At 45.7% G+C, this 22,783-nt stretch overlaps 1 protein-coding gene and 1 pseudogene across 1 annotated transcript in view; both read right to left on the bottom strand.

Moving 5' to 3' along the window:
* Chrdl2 (chordin like 2) overlaps positions 1 to 4,052 on the bottom strand; it is a 28,564-nt gene extending 24,512 nt beyond the window's left edge. The window contains exon 1 of the mRNA XM_035441631.1: positions 3,971 to 4,052. Coding sequence (XP_035297522.1) covers positions 3,971 to 4,052 — 82 coding nt within the window. The remainder of the gene's footprint in view (positions 1 to 3,970) is intronic.
* Positions 4,053 to 4,336: 284 nt separating this feature from the next.
* LOC113834860 lies at positions 4,337 to 15,319 on the bottom strand (annotated as a pseudogene).
* Between the last annotated feature and the right edge of the window lie 7,464 nt (positions 15,320 to 22,783).

Consider the following 22,783-nt stretch of genomic DNA (forward strand, 5'->3'; position numbering starts at 1 on the left):
CCTCTTAACAGAATTACAAGAAGTGCTTCAGTGGCCAACCTGCACATGCTAGCAAAAGGGATACTTCTTTGAATACAACTCTTTTTGTCTGGACACAGCAGACGTTTAGACATAGAAGGACTTCCAAGGACAGAATCACTGAGCCAGGAAAGGCATCTCTATTGCCTATCAAAGAGAGTTGCTCACATTCTAGTTAGCACGAGTATATACACTTAGATTCATAGACTCCTAGAAAGCTAGGGACTCAGACTATGTCTAATCCCCTTATTCTAGAGATAGTGCTCCCCCCCCCCCAGTGAGGGAGGGATCAGGACTTTCCAGAGATCCTAGATGTGTCCCAGAACAGACTCCACAGTCATTCTTTAGCTCTGGGGAGGATACTTATAGAGATGCCCGTCCAAGTGACAGGACCAGAAGAAATGGCTTCAACTTGCAAGCAAAGGACTCAGCTGATACACAGTGAAGCATACAACAGGCAACAGGCTTGGGTCCTGCCCAGAATGATGCCTGATCGTTGTGCTGCACCTCCCAGGGATATCACTCTCACACCAGTTCTCTTCTTTGGGAGTTCCAGATATTCAAGGTCCTTTTCTCTGAGCCGGCGCCATGGCCTGCGGCTGAGGGAACTTGAGAGGCCAGCCCTGGAACAGGTGCAACAGCTGGAATAACTGCGCAGCTGTCTCAGGGCTTGCTGCCTGGTGCCAGTGAGTGAGACAGAGACCTCTACTGGTGGGAGCAGGGAGGTGCAGAACCTCTTGGTTAGACACAGGACCTGCTCAAGGCTGAACTTGAGGCCTTCCCTTACCTGCTCCCCACCCAGTCGTGTACATCTGGACAGATGGATAGAGATGTGACCAAGCCTGACAGCAGGGCAGGATTACATATTGTAAGTATCCGAAATACACATTTCCCTACCCCGCCCCCCCTGCTAGGCTGTTCATCTGTCCCTCCCCACAGGACAGAATACTTACACTCTCCCAACTCCCACTAGCAAAGTCAAATGGACTCAGGATGCAAATGAGGACTCCTTAGAGAAAGGCAGCTAATGCTTCCATGGTCCTCAAACATCACCCATTTAAGGGCAAGCATCTTACCTCACAGGTAGCAGAGGCAGGCAGGGAAGGACACAGTGCCAGAGATCACATTTGGCATCAGGGGAAAAGCAAGTGCTTTGACCCTGACATTCTGCAGGTGAGTTTGCCTGTGGATCCACATCACATCTAAGGAACTACCCTTTTGTCCAGGCCTGCTTCTGGGGTCTGAGAGTCCATCACCTGGGAACTAAAGCTCCAATTCCCATAAGATATAATCCCCTGAGGGCTGGTGTCTTATTTGGTAATCAACTCCTGAAGGTTAAAATGGGAGAGAAACCTGGAGCAAGTTAATTTCTAAGGACACAGTGCAGAGAGAAGCAAGTACAAGAGAAGGCACTGGAGATGAGTAAAAGAATGGGGCCACTTCTGGGTCACAGAGGGGGTGAGTGACGCATGTGACTCCACTGGGACTGGGGTCAGCACCAGTCAGAACCAGGCTAGAGCCTCCAGCCTGTGTGATGACTCCAGCCTCAGATGGAATTGTGGTTCAGTAATAAGGGTTGGACAGTTAGGGCTCAGCTAACAGCCTAATTGAGATTCAGTATGGATCTGTGGGTGGAAGTAGAGCCAAATAGAGAATAAATAATCTTTGCTGAGTCCTTGGACTTCAACTAAGGAGTGTGCCAAAACCCCTGATTGCAGACCCCGGTAGCCACCTTGGAAGTCTATCCCACACACACCTGAGAACACCCATTTGTCAGCATCATTTGTAAAAGCACTTTAGACATCACCAGATGTCATACACACCACATGCTTGAGATGTCTCTTAACTAAGACAAGACTTTTCACATGAGACCTTAAAATAGGATACTGGCTGAAGACTTGCAGTGTAATGACAAAATTCACAGAGCAACGGCACAATAAACATTAGGCTCAGGGACAGGTAAAGTGTCCTAACTCACATGACCAATAAATGACAGATCTGGAGTTAGGATCTAGGTCTCCGTTCCTTTCTTCGTGGCTCTGTAGTAGTCAGCTTAACTCTAAAAACAGGTAATTTGATGGCTAGACACAGAAGAGAAAGCTCTTTCCAGCCTTGACAATACCAGGATCTTAATCCTCCTCCCTAAATGCCAGGTCACCTCAACCTTAGTGATAGTTATTTTCTTGAGTGTCTGGAGCTCTGTATTCACAAGGCTATGGGGGAGATAGCATACTGCAGAACCTGGTGACAGATATGGACTAGAAGGCCAGTGCAGGCATGGGAGGAGGCCATAAAGGGAGCCGGTCACCAGGCAGAGGTGACCTTGATGTTCTGAAGGGCTGGTGGTTATGGCAGGTAAAAGGGGCTTTGAGTAGCCTCTGAGCCATCAGAGTGGATCTTCTAGGGCAATGATTTTGAGAAGGGAGCTTCAGGGCCAAGGCCAAGGCCAGGAGACTAAGTCTGAGATCCTCTGAGACTGAGAGTCTCTCCTTGGACAAGCAGGCAGGCTAGGAGGAAAGCCTGGAGGTTGGAGGAGGGAGGAGGGACATTTACTGAGTACTTGGCATTCTGCTAGGCATTTGAAAGTGTTGCTCCCATTCATCCTTCCCCAAACTCTTCCGGCCCTGGTTAGCAGCTCTCCTTTGCAGAGGAAGAAACCGAGGCTCCCAGAAGTTTGAAGAGTGACACAGGTGTAAGAGGCAGAGTCAAGTCTCGAACCCAACCCTCAACGCTCTCTGTTTCTGTTCATGAGGACATCTATGGATCTTGAGCCACTGGCAGGCTAGGGAACATCAGACAGACATGCAAACTTCCCCTCACCAGAAGCAAAAAGACTGAATCCAGCCTCACCAGCTCTACAAAGCCACAAGGAGATGGAAGCAGAGTTGACCGGCAGAGCTGAGCTGTGGAGGTGGAAGGCTCTCAGCTAGGAGATGGGCAATGGTGCGTGTGTGTGTGTGTGTGTGTGTGTGTGTGTGTGTGTGTGTGTGTGTGTGTGTGTTCAAGCAAGGTTCTGCTCCTGAGGCCTGGAGCAAACCACTCCCCTCATTGGCCTGTTTCTTTATCAAGGGAGTTCAGAAGGGGCTGCCAGCTTAAGGGGGGCAGTAGGGAAACTGGGGCTGTGGGCCTACATAACCTGCTTGAGGTTACATTGTTTTTGCAGGAGAAACTCCAGGGTTAGGCTGCTGATACACTTTGGGGAAGCTACGTCTCAACATCCCTATGCAAGTCACCCCGCCTGCTCCCTGTCATTTAATACTCATAACGGTTTTAGGAGTCTCACATTTTATAGATTAGAAGAGAGACTGTGAGGTGCCTTCCGTGTCTGACTCCACTGGATGGTATTCAGTGGGTCCAGGAAGATGAAAACCCCCATCTGGTTCACCATGCCCTGCTGCCTTCCAGAGTCCCACAGCCCCACATCAGGGTGCCTTCCAGACACTGTGAGGCAGGACTTGGAATTGGAGTCCTGACTTTGGATGGTTCACGAGCTTCGGGCAACTTTCTTCCCTTTGCCCTAAGTTTACTCATCTCTTAAATGTGAATGATGACACTTCCCCTGCAGTATTGTGAACATCAAAAAAATAAAGGACTAGAAAAGCCACCCCACTTTGTTCATCTTTGTTTAAAGATGTTTCTGCCCAAGAGCTCTTCCCTACTACACAACAGCCTTTCTGTCTTCGTGACACACAGGGCTGATGGGAACGCTGTCCCTTTTCGAAATTCACAGTGACCTGCCCCAGGGCAGCAGCCCCCCTGTGTGGATCTTGCCACGCCCTTGTCTTCCCCAAGACTCACTAGCTCACACTAGTCGTGGAGCACTCCTGCCATACAGGTGCTGCCTGGATGAATTCACAAGTTACCAGTCCCCAGGTCCTAACACCTTCCAGGGACATCCCAGTGGTCCCCATCCCTCCCCTGCCGTCCCAGACTCTGCCTGGTTTCTACTTACGGGCTCGGGCTTGCGAGTCCAAGGGGAACCAGAACATCACGAGTCCCAGCAAAGAGGAGAGGATTCTCACCCCGGGAACCATCCTTCCTTGCCCCAAGGTCAGATAACCCCGGATGAGCCGGGAGAAAGTAAGACTCTTAGAGGAACACAAGTAAGTCCCCAGGACCAAGTAGGACTGCTGTCTGAGGAGTAAGAGAAGCAAAGATGAAGAGGAGCCAAGGACAGGAGAGGTCTCAGGTCGGGGTGAGAGGACCGTAGGAAGGGTGCAAGGAGAAAAGGGAGAGAGATGGAGAGATGGGGAGATGTGGAGTTAGAGGAAGGTCTGGCAGGAGGGAAAAGAGATGGCAGAAACGGAGAAGGTGCTAGCTAGAGAACCGGTGTCTGCGGGGTGCGCGGCTCTCGGGGCTCAGTGCTAGGGTGGCGCTGGCTGGCGGCGGCGCTGCGGTGCGAGGTCTGGCACCCGCCTGGGGAGCGATGGGGCGGCAGGACCCTCGGCGGCGGCACGGGGGAGGCTGAGCGCGGCCGCTGTGCACGCCTCGGGCGCCAGACGCCGCGCTCGGGCGCATTTGTACTTTGCCGCGGGAAGCTTTCAGCCCCGGGCCGGCCTAGCGCTGGCGCCTCCTCTGAGGCACCGCGAGCTCGTGGATTGGCCACCCGAGAAACAAGCCCATTTCCCCCCTCCCTTCTGGTGCAGGACTCGGAACCTCCGCTCCAGGCGAGGCGCCGAGTGGAGACGAGGGGGCTGGGGAGGGGGAAGGGGCCACTCAAGCACTGGGTTTTAACCCCTGTCTCCCCGCGGTACCTAGCCTGAGTCCGCTTGGAGTTGGAGTGAGGAAGGGGTCTGAGCAAGTTCAGGATTGGGTGCTTGGTGGGGAGCGCAGAAACACTTGCCTTTCTTAACTCAGTTTGAGCATACCAGCTGGGAGGGAGACTTTCTGCCCAGCATGAAATTGGTGGTTTCAGTCCACCAGTGACAGTGACAGTGACAGTGACATCCCATGGCCAGAGCCTTGTCTTTTCACCAGAAGGTGGGCACCCTCACACTGACCCAGAACCCCAGCAGCCCAGGCAGGCTGTGTTTCCTGACCTCATGTTGAATGAGCTCCTGAACTAACAGGGCACTAAGAAGAGAACCAGCTCTGTCCACACCAGAGCACCCTGTTCTGCAGTGGTCCAGCTCTCCAGCTCTCAAGGTCCTAGCCCGATCCACACCTTACTGAGCTTCTCTTGCATGGCTACCAGAGTCTCGAGGAGACCAGGAGAGGGTAAGAAAGAAGAGATAGCAGATCACACCCACTCTGTTAGAGAATCTGATTTCCAGGTTCAGACAGTGCCTGGCAGGGTTAAGGCTGGCCACTCCCCGCTTCACCCGTGTTGTCACCTCTTCACCCAGCAGTGGGGGGAACCCATGTCCCAGAAGCCTCCCCTCTCAGGGTTCTCAGAATGACGACAAAGACGAACTTCCCCCAATACTCCTCAGACTTTACTTTTCCCCGAAAACTGTCCGTCTCTCCTGCCACCGGGGTGAAGGTTTAAGTGCACCTCTTTTGTCTGTCTTTGGTAATGTGTGCTCTGCACCTATCTTGATACCTTAGGTTGCAAGAGGTGGGGCCGATTGAGTTCTTCTAAACCCTGCTCTAAAACCCTTACCAATCACCCACCTCCCCAAAGTGGCTGTGTATTTTCATACCTCTGTGTTGTTGTGCACGTTCTCCTTCTGCTAGATCAGTTTCCTTTGCTTCTCCATCTTGGGCCTTGACCAAAGTAGGCCAGTGCTTTCTGAGTTTCATCCCGCTCCTGACTTGCCAAGTTGCCCCAGCTGGCTTCAACCATCCTCCGGCCTCAGCCCCCTAGTGACTAGGAAAATAAGTCTGCATGGCTGTGCTGGAAATTGCTGCGCGTGGCCTTCAGCTGCTTCTCTTTGCCCTGTGTTTTTCGTGTGTTCACACTTGGGCACTACCATATGCACACCTGTGTATTCTGGTGCACATGCCCCTGCACTTACATACTATGGCCAGACGAGGGCAGCTGTTGTCTCACTTTCCACCTTTGACACAGTATGTATCTGCTTTAGCCCCAGCAGCCAACCAGTAGGGTCCTTCCATCACCGCTCACAACAGACAACACTGGGGTTACAGGCTTGAACAGCTATACACAGCTACACAGCTTTTTTTTGTTGTTTTTTTAAATGCGAGTCCTAGGGATTTGGACTCAGGGCCTCATGTTTGCCCAATAAGTGCTCTTACCCACTAAGTCATTTTAATGTATGATCTTCCTGCTTTTACTCTAAGTGCTATGGCTATAGGGACCACTATCACACTCAGCTAGAGATAGGACAAGGCTTCTTGCAGGCTAGGTAGGCACTCTAATTTAGCTACATTATCTCTGGGGGCTTCATTGAGTTCTTCCAGGTGAAGATTTATTTATTTATTTATTTATATTTATTTTGGTGGAGTTGGGGATCAAATGTAGGGTCTTCTATATGCTAGACAAGGGCTCTAGTCAATGGTCAATCTTTGTGTGGAGTGTAATTTTTTTTTTTTTTTGCATTTTCACCATGCACTGTGAGAGAGATGCCCTTTTCACTTCTATAACCATTTTGATACCAGCTTTTGCTACACAATGACGCTGAATAAACATGGCTGAATGTATGAGTAAGAGCATGGATGATTTCAAAAGACATTACTCTTTCACATGAATTCATGAAGCACCCAGTTGCCCCAGCCTTAATCACTAAGAAACACAAGGGCTCAGTGTTAGAGTTCTTGCCAAGCATGTGCAAGGCCTTTGGTTTTGCCTCAGCACACATTACTACAGTCTGCTTTCAAAGGTCTCCGTCTCCCCAGTCCTTAAAAACCCTAGTGCTTTAACAGTCTCCAATCTCTTAACTGTAGGCTCCACGAGCATACTTCCAATTTATTATGGTGCCAAGTAGACATTCTTATTCCAAAGGCGGAAAAAAGAAGGGACAAAAGCAAAGGAGCAATCACAGCAATGCACAATCAAACCCAACAGAGAAACCAACAAACCCTGCAATCTTCTGCTACCCAGAGGGCTTGGGTAGCAAAGTCCTTTGAGGAATATTTCATTTTTTAATGTCCCATGGCTTTAATATGATAATATAGATTTACAATGCTTAATACTAATTTTATCTCAATGTTACATTCCATGATAAAGAAGCAAAAGGAAGACAATCACAAATAACTGGCCACATAGCCTTAGCAAGTATTTATAAGCTCACCTACTACTGTTCACACTGTACTTCCCCTACTCTTAACAAGCACTCTGGTGACTCTTGCATCTAACTTGGAGGGGTGAAACGACACTTTCATTCAAAGGCTCTGGTCCTGCTGTCATCATGTCTGGATTGGATTGCTGTAGCTTCCCATTGGCCTAAACCACGGGACATGGCAACACCAAGATCCCTGAAGGAACTCTTGCACTACAGACATGCTCTTCCATACCCCCATTATGAAGAAGCAGTCCAGTTCTTCCCAGGTAGTCTGGATCAACCAGCCCTCCTAACATTATTGGTCATTCCTTAGTTGACTCAAGGACACCAGGAGCCCCAGATGGCCGGGTCTTCACTCCAGTTCAATGAAATATTTGTTGGCCCTCCATTTAAGAAGCATTCTTCCATTTAAAACCAAAACTTCTAGGTTTGCAGAGCATGAAGTCATGGGAACAGGAAGCAAACAGTTTCCTAATAGGCCATTGGGGTGCTTGTGAGTGGAATCACTGCCATTTCTTCCCTGTTGAGTCCTAGACCTTCGAGTCCTGGCTATAGGAGAAACAGTACTACATATTGGACATTGACTCAAAGCATATACAGACTTCTGGAGAACCCTGCCCAATTCCTCTAGGCTATTCTCACCCAACTGGCACTTTAGTTGTATCTTTATTTTATATTATCTTTAATGATGATTATTATTTTATGTGTATGCATGTGTGTCTGTGTACCATGTGTACATATGGTGCCCAGGGAGGCCAGAAAAAGGTTGGATCTCTTGGAACAGGAGTTACAGACAGTTGTGAACCACACTTTGGGTACTGGGAATCAAGCCTAGGTCTTCTGTAAGAGCAGCCAGTGCTCTTAAGTGCTGGGTCATCTCTCCAGCTCCTAGCTGCATCTTTAAAAGGCCATTTCACTGTTGTGTCAAGGCAGCTCATTCAGGATAGTGGAGGACACCATAAAGCCAGTGAATTCCATGAGTCTTTGTTGCACTTCCCTAGTTGTGAAGTGGGTTCCCTGGTCAGGAGCAATGCTGTGTAGAATACCATGATAACGGATAAGCCATGCCATATGTCCACAGATGGTAGTTTTGGCAGAAGCATTACAGGCAGGGAAGGAAAATTCATAACTAGAATAAATTATCTATTCCACTAAGGTCAAAGTACTGTCCCTTCCACAATGGAAGTGGTCCAGTGTAGTCCACGGCTGTCAGGTTGCTGACGGGTCAGGGTCACTCCAGAGAACGATGACATATCTGGGGCTCTGTATTGGTCTCTGCTGCTGGCAGATATGGCATTCAGAAGCAGCCATAGTCAAGTGATCCTTAGCAAGTGGAAGTCCATGTTGTTAAGCCCATGCATAACTCTACCACAGCTATTTGTTCATGGGCCCATGGCTAGAATGGCTAGAAAATGAATCCTAGTGTCCACAGAATGGGTCGTCCTATCTTTGACTATTAAACTCTTTCTCTTCTGAAGTCATCTTTTGATTAGCCTTTACATTGGACACAATTATCTTCACATACTTCTACCACATACTTCTTCCCCAAATGTCTTCCTCACTAATTTCCCAATCATGCTCCTTCTAAATCCCTGACAATCTAGTCAATCCATTTTCTACAGCCCATGGATCAGTGAAAAATCACTTATCTGTCCATTTCTCCATCTAAGCAAACATACAGGTATGTTAGTCCACTGCCAAGTTCTGCCCACTGTGAAGACTTTTCCCCAGTGCTCTTTATGATTGATGCCTGCATGGCACGCAGAACCACCAGTAGCCAGGTGTAGTGGCACACACTTTTGATCCTAGCACTTGGGAAGCAGAGGCAGGTAGATCTCTGAGTTCAAGGTCAATCTGGTCTATAGAGTGAGTTCCAGGACAGCCAGGGCTACATAGTGAGACCCTTTCGGGGGGGAAAAAAAACAGCTAGTAAGCCAGGTCCTAATTTTTTTCTTCTTCAGTCAACTGATCATAGGGCATACCCCCACAGAGCCATAGTGGATGCTTGGGGACAGAAAGTGTAACAGGAAAATAGGAACCAAAGGCATTTGGGAAACTCTGTGTAACTTGGTTGTGCCCTCTAAAACCTCAAGACAGGCCTCCATTTGTCTGTGTTGCTCTCAGGATTATCTTCCAGGTTCTCATAGTAGCTCATTAAGTTGTGAGCACTCAATGACTTTTCCAGCCCAAAGTTCCAAGACCCTTCCACAATCCTTCCCAAACACATGCTCAGTTCCGCCACAGCAATACTCTGTCTATGATATGTTGCTACTATTCCTTCCCAGGGATAGAGAGTGTCTCATTCTCCTCCCCAGGGTCCCAATGATTCCACCAAAATTCACCCAGGGAAACCAATGAGTTTATTAGGCTTACTTACAGAGCAATGGTGAGGGGTTATGGAACACAGGTGACCTTAAAGTAGCCACACTGCAAAGTCAGTACCCAGCAGGGATGATGGCTTCCCTATGGCTGCATAGATGGAACCCCTCCTACCCTTCCCCATCTCTAGCCTCTGGCTTTTCCCAAAAGACCACATGCAATTAGGGCAGAATTGCACGGATGGGTTAGGAGAGGCAGCTGGCTATTCAGAGGAGGTTCCCATGGCTTTCCCTGTCCACTCTTATGAGGTTCAGCTGTGATGATCATTGGCAAGTAGGCCAGCAGAACTTCTGGAGATTATGGTGGTTTGGCTCAGAGGATCATCCTGTATAGCACCTCCAAACTGCTCCCTTCCTTCAACTCCTATATTCTTTCTGCCATCTTCTTCCACAAGGGTTCCTGAGATGGGTTGGGGGTGACATAGATTTCTGATCAGTTTTCAACTCCAGCAAGGTATCAAACCCTCATGTCCTCTGTTGTGGTTTGAATGAGAATGACCCCCATGGCTCATTTTGTTGAATACTCAGTCTCCAGTTGGTGCAACTATTTGGAAAGGATTAGGAGGTGTGGCTTTGTTGGAGGAGGTGTGTCACTTGGGACAAGCTTTGAGGTTTCAAAAAATATACACCACTACAGGTGTTCCTTCTCTGCCTTCCACTTGTGGACCAAAATGTGAGCTCTCAGATACTGTTCAGCTACCTGCCACTATGGTTTTCCTGAACCATCACAGTCTCTATCCTTGAAACTATAAGCCCAATTAAATGGATATATATATATATATATATATATATATATATATATATATATATATGTTACCTTGGCTATAGTGTTTTGTCATAGCAACAGAAATGTGTGTGTGTGTGTGTAGTAACTAAGATACTCTATCATCATTTCTTCATCTCCAGAACGTGGCTGTTGTCAAGTCTGAGAGGTGAGAACATCTACTACAAAACACAAATGAAGAAATGGACAAAAGGGGGGGAAATAGGAAAATGTCCAAACAGACTTCAGTAATAACTTTATAAACACAAAGGTGAGGCAGCAACTTGGATATTACATCCTTTAACCAAGCAATACCAGTTGCTTCTCCACTGGAGTCTATGGACTTCCCTGGTCACAGGCTTTGCTCTCCCCTGCTGCACCTGTGATTTACATGGGTCAGAGAGGCTCTAGAATGGTACTGTGGCTCTGGGGTGGTACTGTGGCTGTATCTCCAGCTATTGTCTCTCCATTCACCACACCTGGCTGCTTGGGGAGGCCCTGGCTGGACAAACTATCTCCATCCATAGCATATCTTTCTGCAGGAGAGAAAAGTACCCTGCTTAGTCTAGAGAAGTGGTTTTCATCTTCCCTAATGCTGAGACCCTTATGCTGTGGTGACCCCCAACCACAAAATTATTTTTGTTGCTACTTCATTACTGTAATTTTGCTACTGTTATGAATCATAATGTAAATATCTGTTTTCTTCTGGCATCTAGTTGCTCCACCACCTCCTAGACACTGATTACATGTTGGTCAAGGTCATGGAGATCCATCAAAAACTTTGTTATTTAATAAAGATCCCGCCTTGCCAAAGTACTCCACAAACCCACTAAAGCTCCATCCAGTCTTGAGTCATTATTGAGTCTAGATCTTCCTTAAACCTTTGGTGAGTTAGGCATTAATCATCAATTTCCTCATACCTAGTTCTCTCCATTGTGCCTGTCCTTCCTCTATGGACCTCCAGCCCCTGGTATCCTTGGAGACTTTCACTGATGAGCAAATATCCCCATTGGCTTGAATGGACCACTCTATCAGGGTCCGACTTCCCTTGCACTGCCTCAGACTATTTAGCTTGATACACAGTATCAAGGTGAGATGCATACATATTGCTTAGTTTCTCTGTTTCTACTGTCCCCACACCCCACAGCCTCACCAGCCAGGCTGCGAGAGTCTTTCCTGTAGACCACTTGTAGCTTCTCAACTAGGAATGGGTCCTGTGTGCCCCCACTATCCATGCAAAATATGGACATGTATTTGGTGCAGCTCTTGTATAGCAAGCACAGCTTTTGAGAGTTCATGAGGCGACTGCCTGTCGTGTCCACTGGACAATTTTGCAGGTGTCCTTCCTGGCTTCTGGCTTTTTACAATTTATTTCCTGAGCCTTGGGATGAGGGAAGGCCTGTGATCAAGATGTCCCATTTAGGGATAAGCAGTCACTTCTTCTGTGCATTTTGGTCACTTGTGGTTCTCTGTCCACTGCAAGAAGCTTCTTCTCTAGAAACAGGGGTGGGCTGGACTAATAAATTGGTATAAGGATAGCTAATTAAAAGGAAGTTTACTGTGCACCAGTTAAGCCAAATCATAGCAGCAGGTTCTCCCATAGGATCTATGGCCCCCAAGCCACAGGTCCCTGGCCAGGTATATATTATATTAGGTATGAATTTCCTCTGGATTTAAGGCCCACTAGTCCGTATTACTTTCTTAATCTGAGGGTCTCAGCCCTATGTGGAGTCACATAACTGAATGTGGAGGTGGTAAGAAGTGTAGCAAAGGAAAAGTTTTGTGAGTGTGCAGCACCCTAATATTAATTCAACATCAAAAGCATAATGAAACTCAAATATGTGATGAATCCAAGGTGTTTCAGTGAGTGCTCACCTGTGCATGCAAATTGGATTTCATCTTTAGTAAGTAGTAAAGTTATATGCTTGCCAAAAAAAAAAATAAGTGACACACTGTAAGACAAATGTCACACAATTTCAATTTTATGTGTAACCTAGAAATGATGAACCTATGGGAACAGAGAGCAGAATTGTGGCTATTAGGCTTCAATTTGGGTCTTTTAACAATGGGGAAACGATTGGTTTAAGGATATAAAACTACAGTTGGACAAGAGGCATGGACTCTGAAGTCTTCAGGTCCACTGAGAACATGATAAATATGGTTGATAACAATATGTTATATTTTAAAAGCTGTGAGATAGTATACTTTAAGTGTTCTCAAAACAAAAATTGATGAATATGTGTGATATAACATATTAATTGGTTTAATTTAGCCACGCCATTGTGAGCATACTGTATTCTGTATCACAATTGTGCATGACTTTATTTATGAGCTAAATAAATGAATAAAAAAATACACCAAAAAAAAGTTGAAAAAAAAAAGCATAATGAATTCCAGGTGTTTCTGGCCGTGCTCACCCATGCTGTATCATGTGACTTCACTAAGTTCTTGGCTCAGAGTACCATCGTGTGTGCTTTGCACAGGCTATGTCTTTTCTGCAGTTACTTCCCTATAGCTGTGATGAGACACCATGACCAAGGGAACGCACAGAAAGGAAGTTCACTAGGGCTTCCATTTCAGAGGGTGAGTTCATGATCATCCCCATGGGAGCATTGCTGCAGACAGGCCTGGCACTGGAGCAGTAGCTGAGGGCTTACTTAGATCCTTACCTGAAAGCAGGATGGGTGGGGTGGGTGGGAGTGCTGACTAGGAATGGATGCATGGGCTTTTAAAACCTCAAACCTCCCAGTGACACACCTCCTCCAACAAGACCACACCTTCTAATTCTTCCCAAACAGTTCCACCAACTGGGGACCCAGCATTCAAATATATGAGCCTATGGAGTCATTCTCATTCAAATCACCACAGGGCATGTGGTCACATGATGCAGTGCCACCAAGTGCTGCATGAAACATTCCAGTTCAGATTCAAGACTATTGTCAGTTATGAACTACAATGTTTACTGTACTTAAAATTCTGCTCATATAGAAACATAAAGGCTTAATTATGACAAAGTCTTAATATTTCACTATTGTAATATTCAACATGTAAGGATCAAATTAAAATATCTTTGGATCTATTATGTTGTAGTTTTTGTTTTATTCCATTTTATTTGTGACAGGCTCTCACTATATAACTCTGATTGGCCTCGGACTCACTATGTTGACCAGGCTGATTTGAACACACAGAGACCCCCTTGCCTCTGCCTCCTGAATGCTAGATATAAAGACATTTGATTTTAAAATCTCTTTAAAGTAACTTGCTAACTTGAGTTTCATTTAAAAAATTGTTCAGGGAATTTAGGGTAAGGGCAAATTTGAGATTAGGACAGAGTTTCCAATAATTGCTGAGAAGACCTTGAACATACCACAGTGTTTTTGCACTATTTATTTATTCACAGCAGCATTTCCAGTATTGATAATTAGTAAATCAAAATATTAATCAATTTTGAAAAATTCAGAAGAAGCTCTGTATTTTATAGTGTCAAATATTCAGATAGGATCTAATTGTTTATCTAAAAACAAATAAGAACATACATCTTATTATCATGTAAAAGTATTTTTATGTCTCACAAATGGAAAAGGTATCCATATACCAAACAATTATTTTTAAGTGAACTAGTGATTTATTATTAACAAAATTTTTATTTGCATACATATTTTATGTACCCAGATAGCCCATAACAGTAAAAACTTTTCCTGTGAGTGCAGGTCCAGAGGGACGAAGCTTAAGAGGCTTTCTGTGCTCTCTAGTCATGCACAATTCCTGGCATGACTAGATTGCCTCAGAGTGTAAAACCAGCACAGCAACATGGATCACAGGGATCAGGGGAAAGAAAAAGCTTCTTAACCTAGTCCACTTAATTCTGTTCACATACTTCTAAAATAACTTACCACAGGGAAGTTGACATGAGAGGACTTCCTGACAGAGACTGCATCACGGCTGGTGAATGTGTAACTACCAGTGTTGGGGACAGGGGCTTTTTGTTTGTTTGTTTGTTTTTCGAGACAGGGTTTCTCTGTGTAGCTTTGGAGCCTATCCTGGCACTCGCTCTGGAGACCAGGCTGGCCTCGAACTCACAAAGATCTGCCTGCCTCTGCCTCCTGAGTGCTGGGATTAAAAGCGTGCGCCACCAGTACCCATCTAGGGGCATCGTTTTTGTTTTTTTTGTTTTTTGTTTTTTTTTTTTTTCTATTCCCATTGTGTTGTACTCAACGTATTTCTCTCCAAATAAGTTGAGAACTGTAGTGTTGAGAAAAAAGAGACTTCAAAAATTGTGACATAGGGAGGAGAGAAACAACTAAACTTGCTCTCAGGGATTAGAGAAAATTAAAAAAGAAAAAGAAGAAAATAGAAGGTTGGAATCTACCAGTGTTCTTCCTCACTCTCCTCTCCTTCCTACTCTTCATCATCTTCATCTTCTTCACCTTCATCCTTATCCCCTTCTTCATCAATATTTTCCAATCCTCCTTTGCCTTCTTTTTCATCATCACCATCATCACCACCACCACTCCCAATCATCCATATCAGGAACCAAGGGGCCTGGCCAAACATCACCTTTGATGATCTCTCTTGATTCATCCTCATCTGCATAAACTGGTCAGTGAACCAGGTAAAGAAGCCTCCTGGTTTCCTATGGTACCTCTTCCAGTTGGCCTTATGCTGTTGGACTTGAATGTCTTATCAAATGGTTTCCAGATTTTCACTTGGCTTCAGAGGATTTGAAGATGGAGCATTGCTTTCAGGCAGGTGACTTTCTTTGGAGAGAACCTTATTTTCAAAGTAAGGCTTTTCTTCAAGATAAAAATCTATTCTGTGACCTGATTTTATATCTTCAAATTCAATCACCTCAAGTCTGGTGAGATAATGTGGCACCTCTTATCTTCCTCCCCAAGCAGTGCAGACACTTGTGGGTGGTTAAAAAATGTTATCCCAAATTTTGAGATTTTGGTTATCAATTCTGACCTATTCTGAAAAAAAAATGGTTATATGTTCAAATTTTTCTCACTGGCTTGTTCTTTAAGTCTGTCTGTTTCATTTTGTATGATCAGCTGCTCCTTGCTTCAGTTGGCTGCCAACCTCAGGATGAGAACTGGTCTGGATTTCTTGGGTAAAGGGCAGGAGCATAGATCGCTGTTTCAGGGCCATGCCATGAGGGACGTGTCCAGATGCCATAGACCAGACCCCTGATGCTTACAGTGAGAGGAAACTCGTAGGACTCATGGTTCTGGTTTTTACAGTTGTTAATTTCCATGATGTAAGTATCCTGATATGACTCACTCAGGTCCTAACACACTTCACTGAACAAACAATTGAGCAAAGAAACACAATAGAACAACTTACTGAGTATTTCTCCCACACAGTTTACAATAGGCATTGATAGCCTCGAGCATATTGTTGCAGACAACTAGAAAGTGATGTGTTTGAGTATTTATCATGTTTTATTTTTAATTTTTGTTATTTTAACTTATTTATTTGTCCTTTTAAGAAGGGTCTCCTATAGTCAAGAGTGGCCTTGAACTCTTTACAAACTGAGAATGACCTTGAATTTCTAATCCTGACTCCTCCTGCTGCTACCACCCCTGGCTTATGTAGCACTAAAGATGGAGCTAGGCAAGCACTCTACCAACTGATTCACATCCCCAGACCTTACCACCTCTACTTTAAACACAATTTATGTGATTATAAATCATATAATTTAACTTTGTCAATAACTGTGTTTAATAACCAGCTTACAAAATGTCTAGATATTTTTTCCATTGGCTCGATTTAGCTGGCTCTAGGTATACCCTGTCCTCCATATCTATGGGTTTAGCAGACACAGATTGAACCAACTAAAGACCTAAGTTATTAGAAATGGTTTTATTGAACATGTACAGGCTTTTTGTTGTCCTCGTTTCTAAACACAATGGCACAACAATAATTAAATATTTGCACTGTAGTGGGTATAGGTAATCTAGAGATATTTAAAGTACAGAAACAGAAGGATATATGTTGGTTGTTTGTAAATGCTGTGTCATTTTATATATATAAGGAACTTGAGCAGCCACAGATTTCGAAGGTCCTAGAATCAATGGTGCTCGATAGTGAAGACAACTACTGTCTACTGCTTTTCCTTGATTATTTCCCTAAGGGAGTGGAAGAAATTGACCCTTTAAAGTCAGAAGCAATTCACAAACAGTGGAAGGAAAAATATTACTCACAGTGTCATCAACATTAATGGGCAAAGTGAACAATGCTTGCTTACACCATCCCTCTGCCCAATTACTCATCTATGTAACAAATATTTATTTAGACCCAACTTAAGATCACTATTATTCTAAAAGAGATTTATTTTTATTTTATTGTGTGAATGAGTGTTTTGCCTGTGTATAAGTATGTTGCTGCATTGATGCCTGGTGGCTGAGGAGGACAGAGAGGATGCTGGATCAACTGGAACTGGACTTACTGACAACTGTGAATGACTAGTGTGTGTTGGAAACTGAGCCTGGGTCTTTGTCAAGAACAACTAGTGTTCTTTGTTGGTGTCCCTCGAGCTGATCCCAAGTAACCACACAGAGGCTTAATATTAATTAAAAATGCCCGGCCAATAGCTTAGGCTTGTTATGAGCTAACTCTTACATCTAAATTAACCCATATTTCTCATCTATGTATGCTTTGCCATGTGGCTTGGTACCTTTTTTCAGTGTGGCATGCCCATCTTGCTTCTCTCTGCATCTGCTGGTGACCCCCCCAGATCCGCCCTTCTTCCTCCCAGCATTCTCACTTTGGCTCTCCTGCCTAACCTTATTGTGTTCAGCTATTGGCCATAATCAGCTTCTTCATTAAACCAATCACAGTGACATATATTCACACAGTGTAAAAAAATATTACACAGTTCTTAATTGGTGAGCCATCCCTCCAGCCTCAAATTGTTATTCTTAATGCAGTGCAGTTTGTAGTCTGGGGTACACTACCTCAGAGTCTTTTCCCCCAGCATTGGAATGATGGTTGAGAGTCTCTTAATATTTTTAATGTCATGCCACAATTGTCACAAGGATCAAAAGACAACTCAAAGGTCAAAGCACACCAACTTCAGAGACATGTTGCTCTCCTTCTCTCACCTTCAGTCACTGTCTCTTGGTGCTTTCCACTGACTGACAGCTAGCCCAACAGAGACTTTCCTACGAAGTCACTCCCACCCACCTACCAAGCAGCCCAGGGTGAACTCTTTGCCAGCATGTGCCCACCACTCTGCACATGCCAGTGACAGCCCATTGCCAGAGCCTTGTCTTTTCACCAGAAGGTGGGCACCCTCACACTGACCCAGAACCCCAGCAACCCAGGCAGGCTGTGTTTCCTGACCTCATGTTGAGTGAGCTCCTGAACTAACAGGGCACTAAGAAGAGAACCAGCTCTGTCCACACCAGAGCACCCAGCTCTGCAGTGAATGTGCAGACTCAAGGTCCTGGCCCCATCCATACCTTACTGAGCTTCTCTTGCATGGCTACCAGAGTCTCGAGGAGACCAGGAGAGGATAAGAAAGAAGAGATAGCAGATCACACCCACTCTGGTAGAGAATCTGATTTCCAGGTTCAGACAGTGCCTGGCAGGGTTAAGGCTAGTCAACCTCCTCACCCCAGTGAGCAGTGGGAGGAACCAATGACCCAGAAGCAGCCTTCCTTGGAGCTTGTAGGAACAGAACAGTGACACTTCACCAGGATGCTTCAGGGTTAACTTCTTCCTTCCAATTGTGACTTGATGCTCCTCTGTCCTGAGGGCACAGTGCTTTAGTAAGGAGAGAGTACTCCTTTCTTCCTTTTTTCGAAAAATGTTCTGTGCACATAAATGGATGTATTAGGTGTAACGCACTGGCATTCCTGAACCTGCTCACTCTACCTCATTCTGTCCACCTCCACCACCTCAGCTTTCCCTCCATCCTTATCCCCAGAGCTCAGGCCATCTTCAGTCCATACTCAGACATCCCCACAGCTTGTCCTCGGGCCTCCTGGCCCTAGTCTGGTCCCCTTAGATGTGTTTTCCTCACATTTTTCTGTAAGAGCTGTGCTGATGATTTTGACTGAAAACTGGATGTCATCACCCTCCCTTCTTGAACTGATTCTGGCCAGCCTGTCTGTCACAGGGTTACAATGTAAAACTTCCAGCGATGGATTCACTTTAACTCCTCTCTGTGATTGTCACCTACCCTGCAGTTTTAGCAGTCATGCTCCTTCACAAAGTGGCCCTGCATTTTCAGACCTTTGTATCTTTGTAGACACATTTTTCCATCTGCTTCTAAATCTTGGCTCTTGTGCACAGTTGGCCAGCACTTTCTGACTGAGTTTTCTACCCACTCTTGATTTGCCAAATTGTCCAAGCTAGCCTCAGCGATCCTGCTTCACCATCCCAGGATTATCACATTATGCACCTCCATGCTGGAACTTGTCATGACCTGAGTTTTTCTTTTGGGGGACTGTGTGCATGCGTGCGTGTGTGAGTGTGTGCGTGCATGCGTGCGTGTGTGAGTGTGTGCGTGCGTGTGTGTGTGTGGGGGGGGGTACAAATGGCCCCAGACATAGTCAGAGGAGGTCATACTGCTTTATCATTCTCCACATTTTTTCCTTTCTTGAAACAGGTTCTCTCATTCAATCTGGAAGCCACACTTGTAGCTAGCAAGCCCAGCCCCACCTGCCACAGTAATAGTGGTTATGGCTATGTGCAAGCACACTCAGCTTTTTAGAACTTAAAAAGAAAACTTCATTATTTTATGCGCATTGGTGTTTTGTCTGCATGTGTGTCTGTGCATCTAGTTGTGCAGTGCTCTCAGAGGCCAGAAGAAGGCATCTGCTCATCAGAACTGAAGTTACAGACAGTTGTGAGCCCACCATGTGTGTGCTGGGAACAAAACCCATGTATGTCCTTTGCAAGAACAAGTATTAAGTGTTCTTAACCACTGAGCCGTCTCTCTGGATCCCATACCCAGGTTTTAATGTGGGTGCTAGGGATTTGAACTCATGTCTTCATGCTTGCACAATGAGTGCTCTTACCCACAAAATCAACTATTCAGTTGATCGTGACCTTAAACTTTCAACCCCACACTGCAAGGAGAAACAGAAAGAAATAAGCACATGAGGAAAATTCAGGTACTTCAGCAGGAAGAATGCTGAGAATGGTTGTCCCTATATCATTTAATATCCTTTTCTAAAAGGAAATGTGAAAGGCCAGGGTTCAGTCAGTGATGTACTTGTGCAAACCTGAGGACCTGAGTTCAGATCCCAGGATCTTCGTAAAAAACAGGCATACAGGGAAACTCTCAGGACTCCACAGGGATGACCCCAGCTAAGACTCCTAGTGGAGAGGGTGCCTGAATTGGCCTTCTCTTGTAATCAGATTAGTGACTACCCTAATTGTCAGCAGAGAGCCTTCATCCAGTGATAGAAACAAATGCAGAGATCCACACCCAAGCACTGGGCTGAGCTCTGGGAATCCTGTTGAAGAGAGGAAGGGAGGGTTGTATGATGGGGGGGGGGGGCAAGGTCATCATGAGGGAATCCACAGAAACAACTAACCTGGGCTCATAGGAGCTCACAGACTCTGGACCAACACCTAGGGAGTACACATGGGACTGACCTAGGCCCTCTACATATGTGGACAGTTGGTGTATTTGTGGGACCCCTTGCAGTGGGATCAGGGCCTGTTCTTAACACTTGAGCTGGCCTTTGGGAACCTATTCCTCATACTGGGTTGCCTTGCCCAGCCTTAAAACAAAGGGAGGAGCTTAGTCCTATCTCAACTTGATATGACATGCTTTGTTGACACCCATGAGAGGCCTTCCCATTTCTGAACAGAAACAGAGGAGTAGATGGGAGAAAGGTGCAGAGGGGAGGTGCAGAGAGGGAACAGAAGGAGAAGAGGGAGGAGAAACTGTAGTCGAGATGTAAAATAAATGAAAAAAAATTAATTAAAAAAAAGCCATGCAGCAAGCATGTATAACTCCATCTCTGGGGAGGCAGACAGAAGTGGATCCATGGCACTTGTTGGCCAGCCTGCTTAGCTGTCATCATTCCTCAACACTAACATGTGCCAATCTTCACACAGTGTTTACATTGTCATGGTAAAAGAAGTCTAGAAGTGACTTAGAGCACACATGTAGGAGGATTGTGTTGGCTCTGCACAAATACATTTTATACAAGGGACTTGAATGTCCACAGATTTTGGTATCCACCAGGGTCCTGGACCCAATCTTGCATGGATAGTGAGGGACACCTGTTTACTACTTTACCCGATTGTCTCCTTTAAAAAGATGAACTCTTCATTTTGACTCTTCAGAGTCAGAAACAATTCATAAACAGTGGGAGGAACTTCTTGAAGGGGGTACTCAGGGTTAATATGGGAGGAGAACACTGCTCCTATTTCCTAGCCCAGTGACTTGAGTATGTAAGAAACGTTTATTTTAAATCCATAGTGATGCATGCCAGGAATCCCAGTGACTGGGGAAGTAGAGGCAGGAGAATCACAAGTTTGAAACTAGCTTGGCTACACAGCAAGGCTATGCCAATATAATTTTAGGATACATTCATCTGAATCTCCAGCTAGTGTTTTCACCTAAATGAATGTCTACAGAATGGATGAATGAATCCTCAACACATTAAATTTTTACTGATGCATCATGAGCGCTCAGTATCATTGTGAATGAATGAGCACACAGATCTTCTTAAAGCAAAACACACTGTATTTACTTGTATGAGTTTTAAGTCCATGTGACTATCACTCAGTCATTCTTCCCCCATTGTGGGGCCTCACTTATCCGGGCAGTCTGTATACAGTATAGTAGAGGATGTGGGACTGGAGAAGGGATCAAGCTGTTGAAAGTGCATACTGCTCCTGAAGATGACCTGAGTTCAGTTCCCAGCAGCCATATTGGGTGGCTCACAACCACCTGCAACTCCAGGTCCAGATACCTGGACACCTCTGGCCTCTTCAGGCAGCTGTACTCACACACAGACACATAGACATAGACACACAGACATACAGACACACACACACACACACACACACACACACACACACACACACACACACACACACACAAACCAGGATGCCTGGAGATGTGGAGTGCTTACCTAGTGTGCACAAAGCCCTGGTTTTGATCCACAGCACCGCATAAATCATGCGCTGTGACATATGTATGTAATGCCATTGTTGAAAGAGGCAGAAGGATCAGAATTTCAGGTTTATTTCAAAGTCGGCCTGGGCTGTATTAACCGCGAAATGCCACAAAACAAACAACAAAAAAAGAGCCCTCATAAGGGAAGCTGTATGGGGACAATACCTACAATTGATTTTATGGAATGAAATCACCCTTCGTCAGGGTCCTAAGCTCTGGCACCCTGGAGGCCTCCTGTGCTATTGGCCCTCTTACCAACGAAGCAGTCCTTATGAAACAAGCACCACGGGGAGTGGACCTTTGGTCTGACCTCCTCCACACTCAGGAACGTTAGGGAAGCAGTTTGTTCACAGGCTTCTGTCCATGGGTTTGTCAATAGGTAGGGTGCCAGAGGGTGGTGCTGTGTAACTTGAGTCATTAAAACAGATGGTGACCCGCACTGTATCCATCTGAATGTGGAACTTGAGAGTCATTAGAGTCATCATCTGTAAAGGTCAGTCAGAAAAGTCTTAATGTCCTTGATTAAGATTTTCATTGCTTTTGGTGACTGTTTGAAAGTCCCTTCTGAGCTGTCCCTGCCTGCCCTTGAACATCCTCTCGCCCTTGGACTGGAGGCACCTGGACTTTTCCGACCCTTAGACATAGTACATTCTCAGCCTCTCTCAAGGTCTTTGTTTTGTGGTTTTGCAATTATTTCCCCCAGGCTTTCCCCAGAGCAGACTTGACTTGTGCTCCAATGTCACATTTTCAATGGTCTTCCAGGCCCAACCTATTGAGCCGTGTCTGGCCTCCATTTTCTACCAAATTGTCTTTTAAATCTTCTCTTTACTATTTTTCTTTTTGAGGCAGGATCTTATGTATCCCAGGCTGCCCCCAAACTTGCTAGGTAGTAGCGGATAACTTTGAACTTCTGCCCCTCCTTCTACTTCCAGAGTGCTGTGATTACAGGCCACTACACCTGGTTAATACAGTCCTTGGGACTGAACCAGGGCTTCAGGAATGCTGAGAAAAGACTCTACCACTTGAGTTATCCTGAGCCCCCGAGTCACGTGTGTGTGTGTGTGTGTGTGTGTGTGTGTGTGTGTGTGTGTGTGTGTTTGTGTGTGTGTGTGTGTGTGCGCGCGCGCGTGCGCGCGCGCGCGCGCGCATGAAGGCCCAATGTTGATGTTTGGTGTCTTCCATTATTTTCCACCATGTGTATTGGGACAGGGTCTCTCACTGAACCTAGAACTCACTATTTGGCCTAATCTGGCTAGCCAGCTTGCTCTAGGGAGTCCCCATGTCTGCCTCCTGT

The sequence above is a fragment of the Cricetulus griseus genome, chromosome 3 (genome assembly GCF_003668045.3).
Source record: "Cricetulus griseus strain 17A/GY chromosome 3, alternate assembly CriGri-PICRH-1.0, whole genome shotgun sequence".
Lineage (NCBI taxonomy): Eukaryota > Metazoa > Chordata > Mammalia > Rodentia > Cricetidae > Cricetulus > Cricetulus griseus.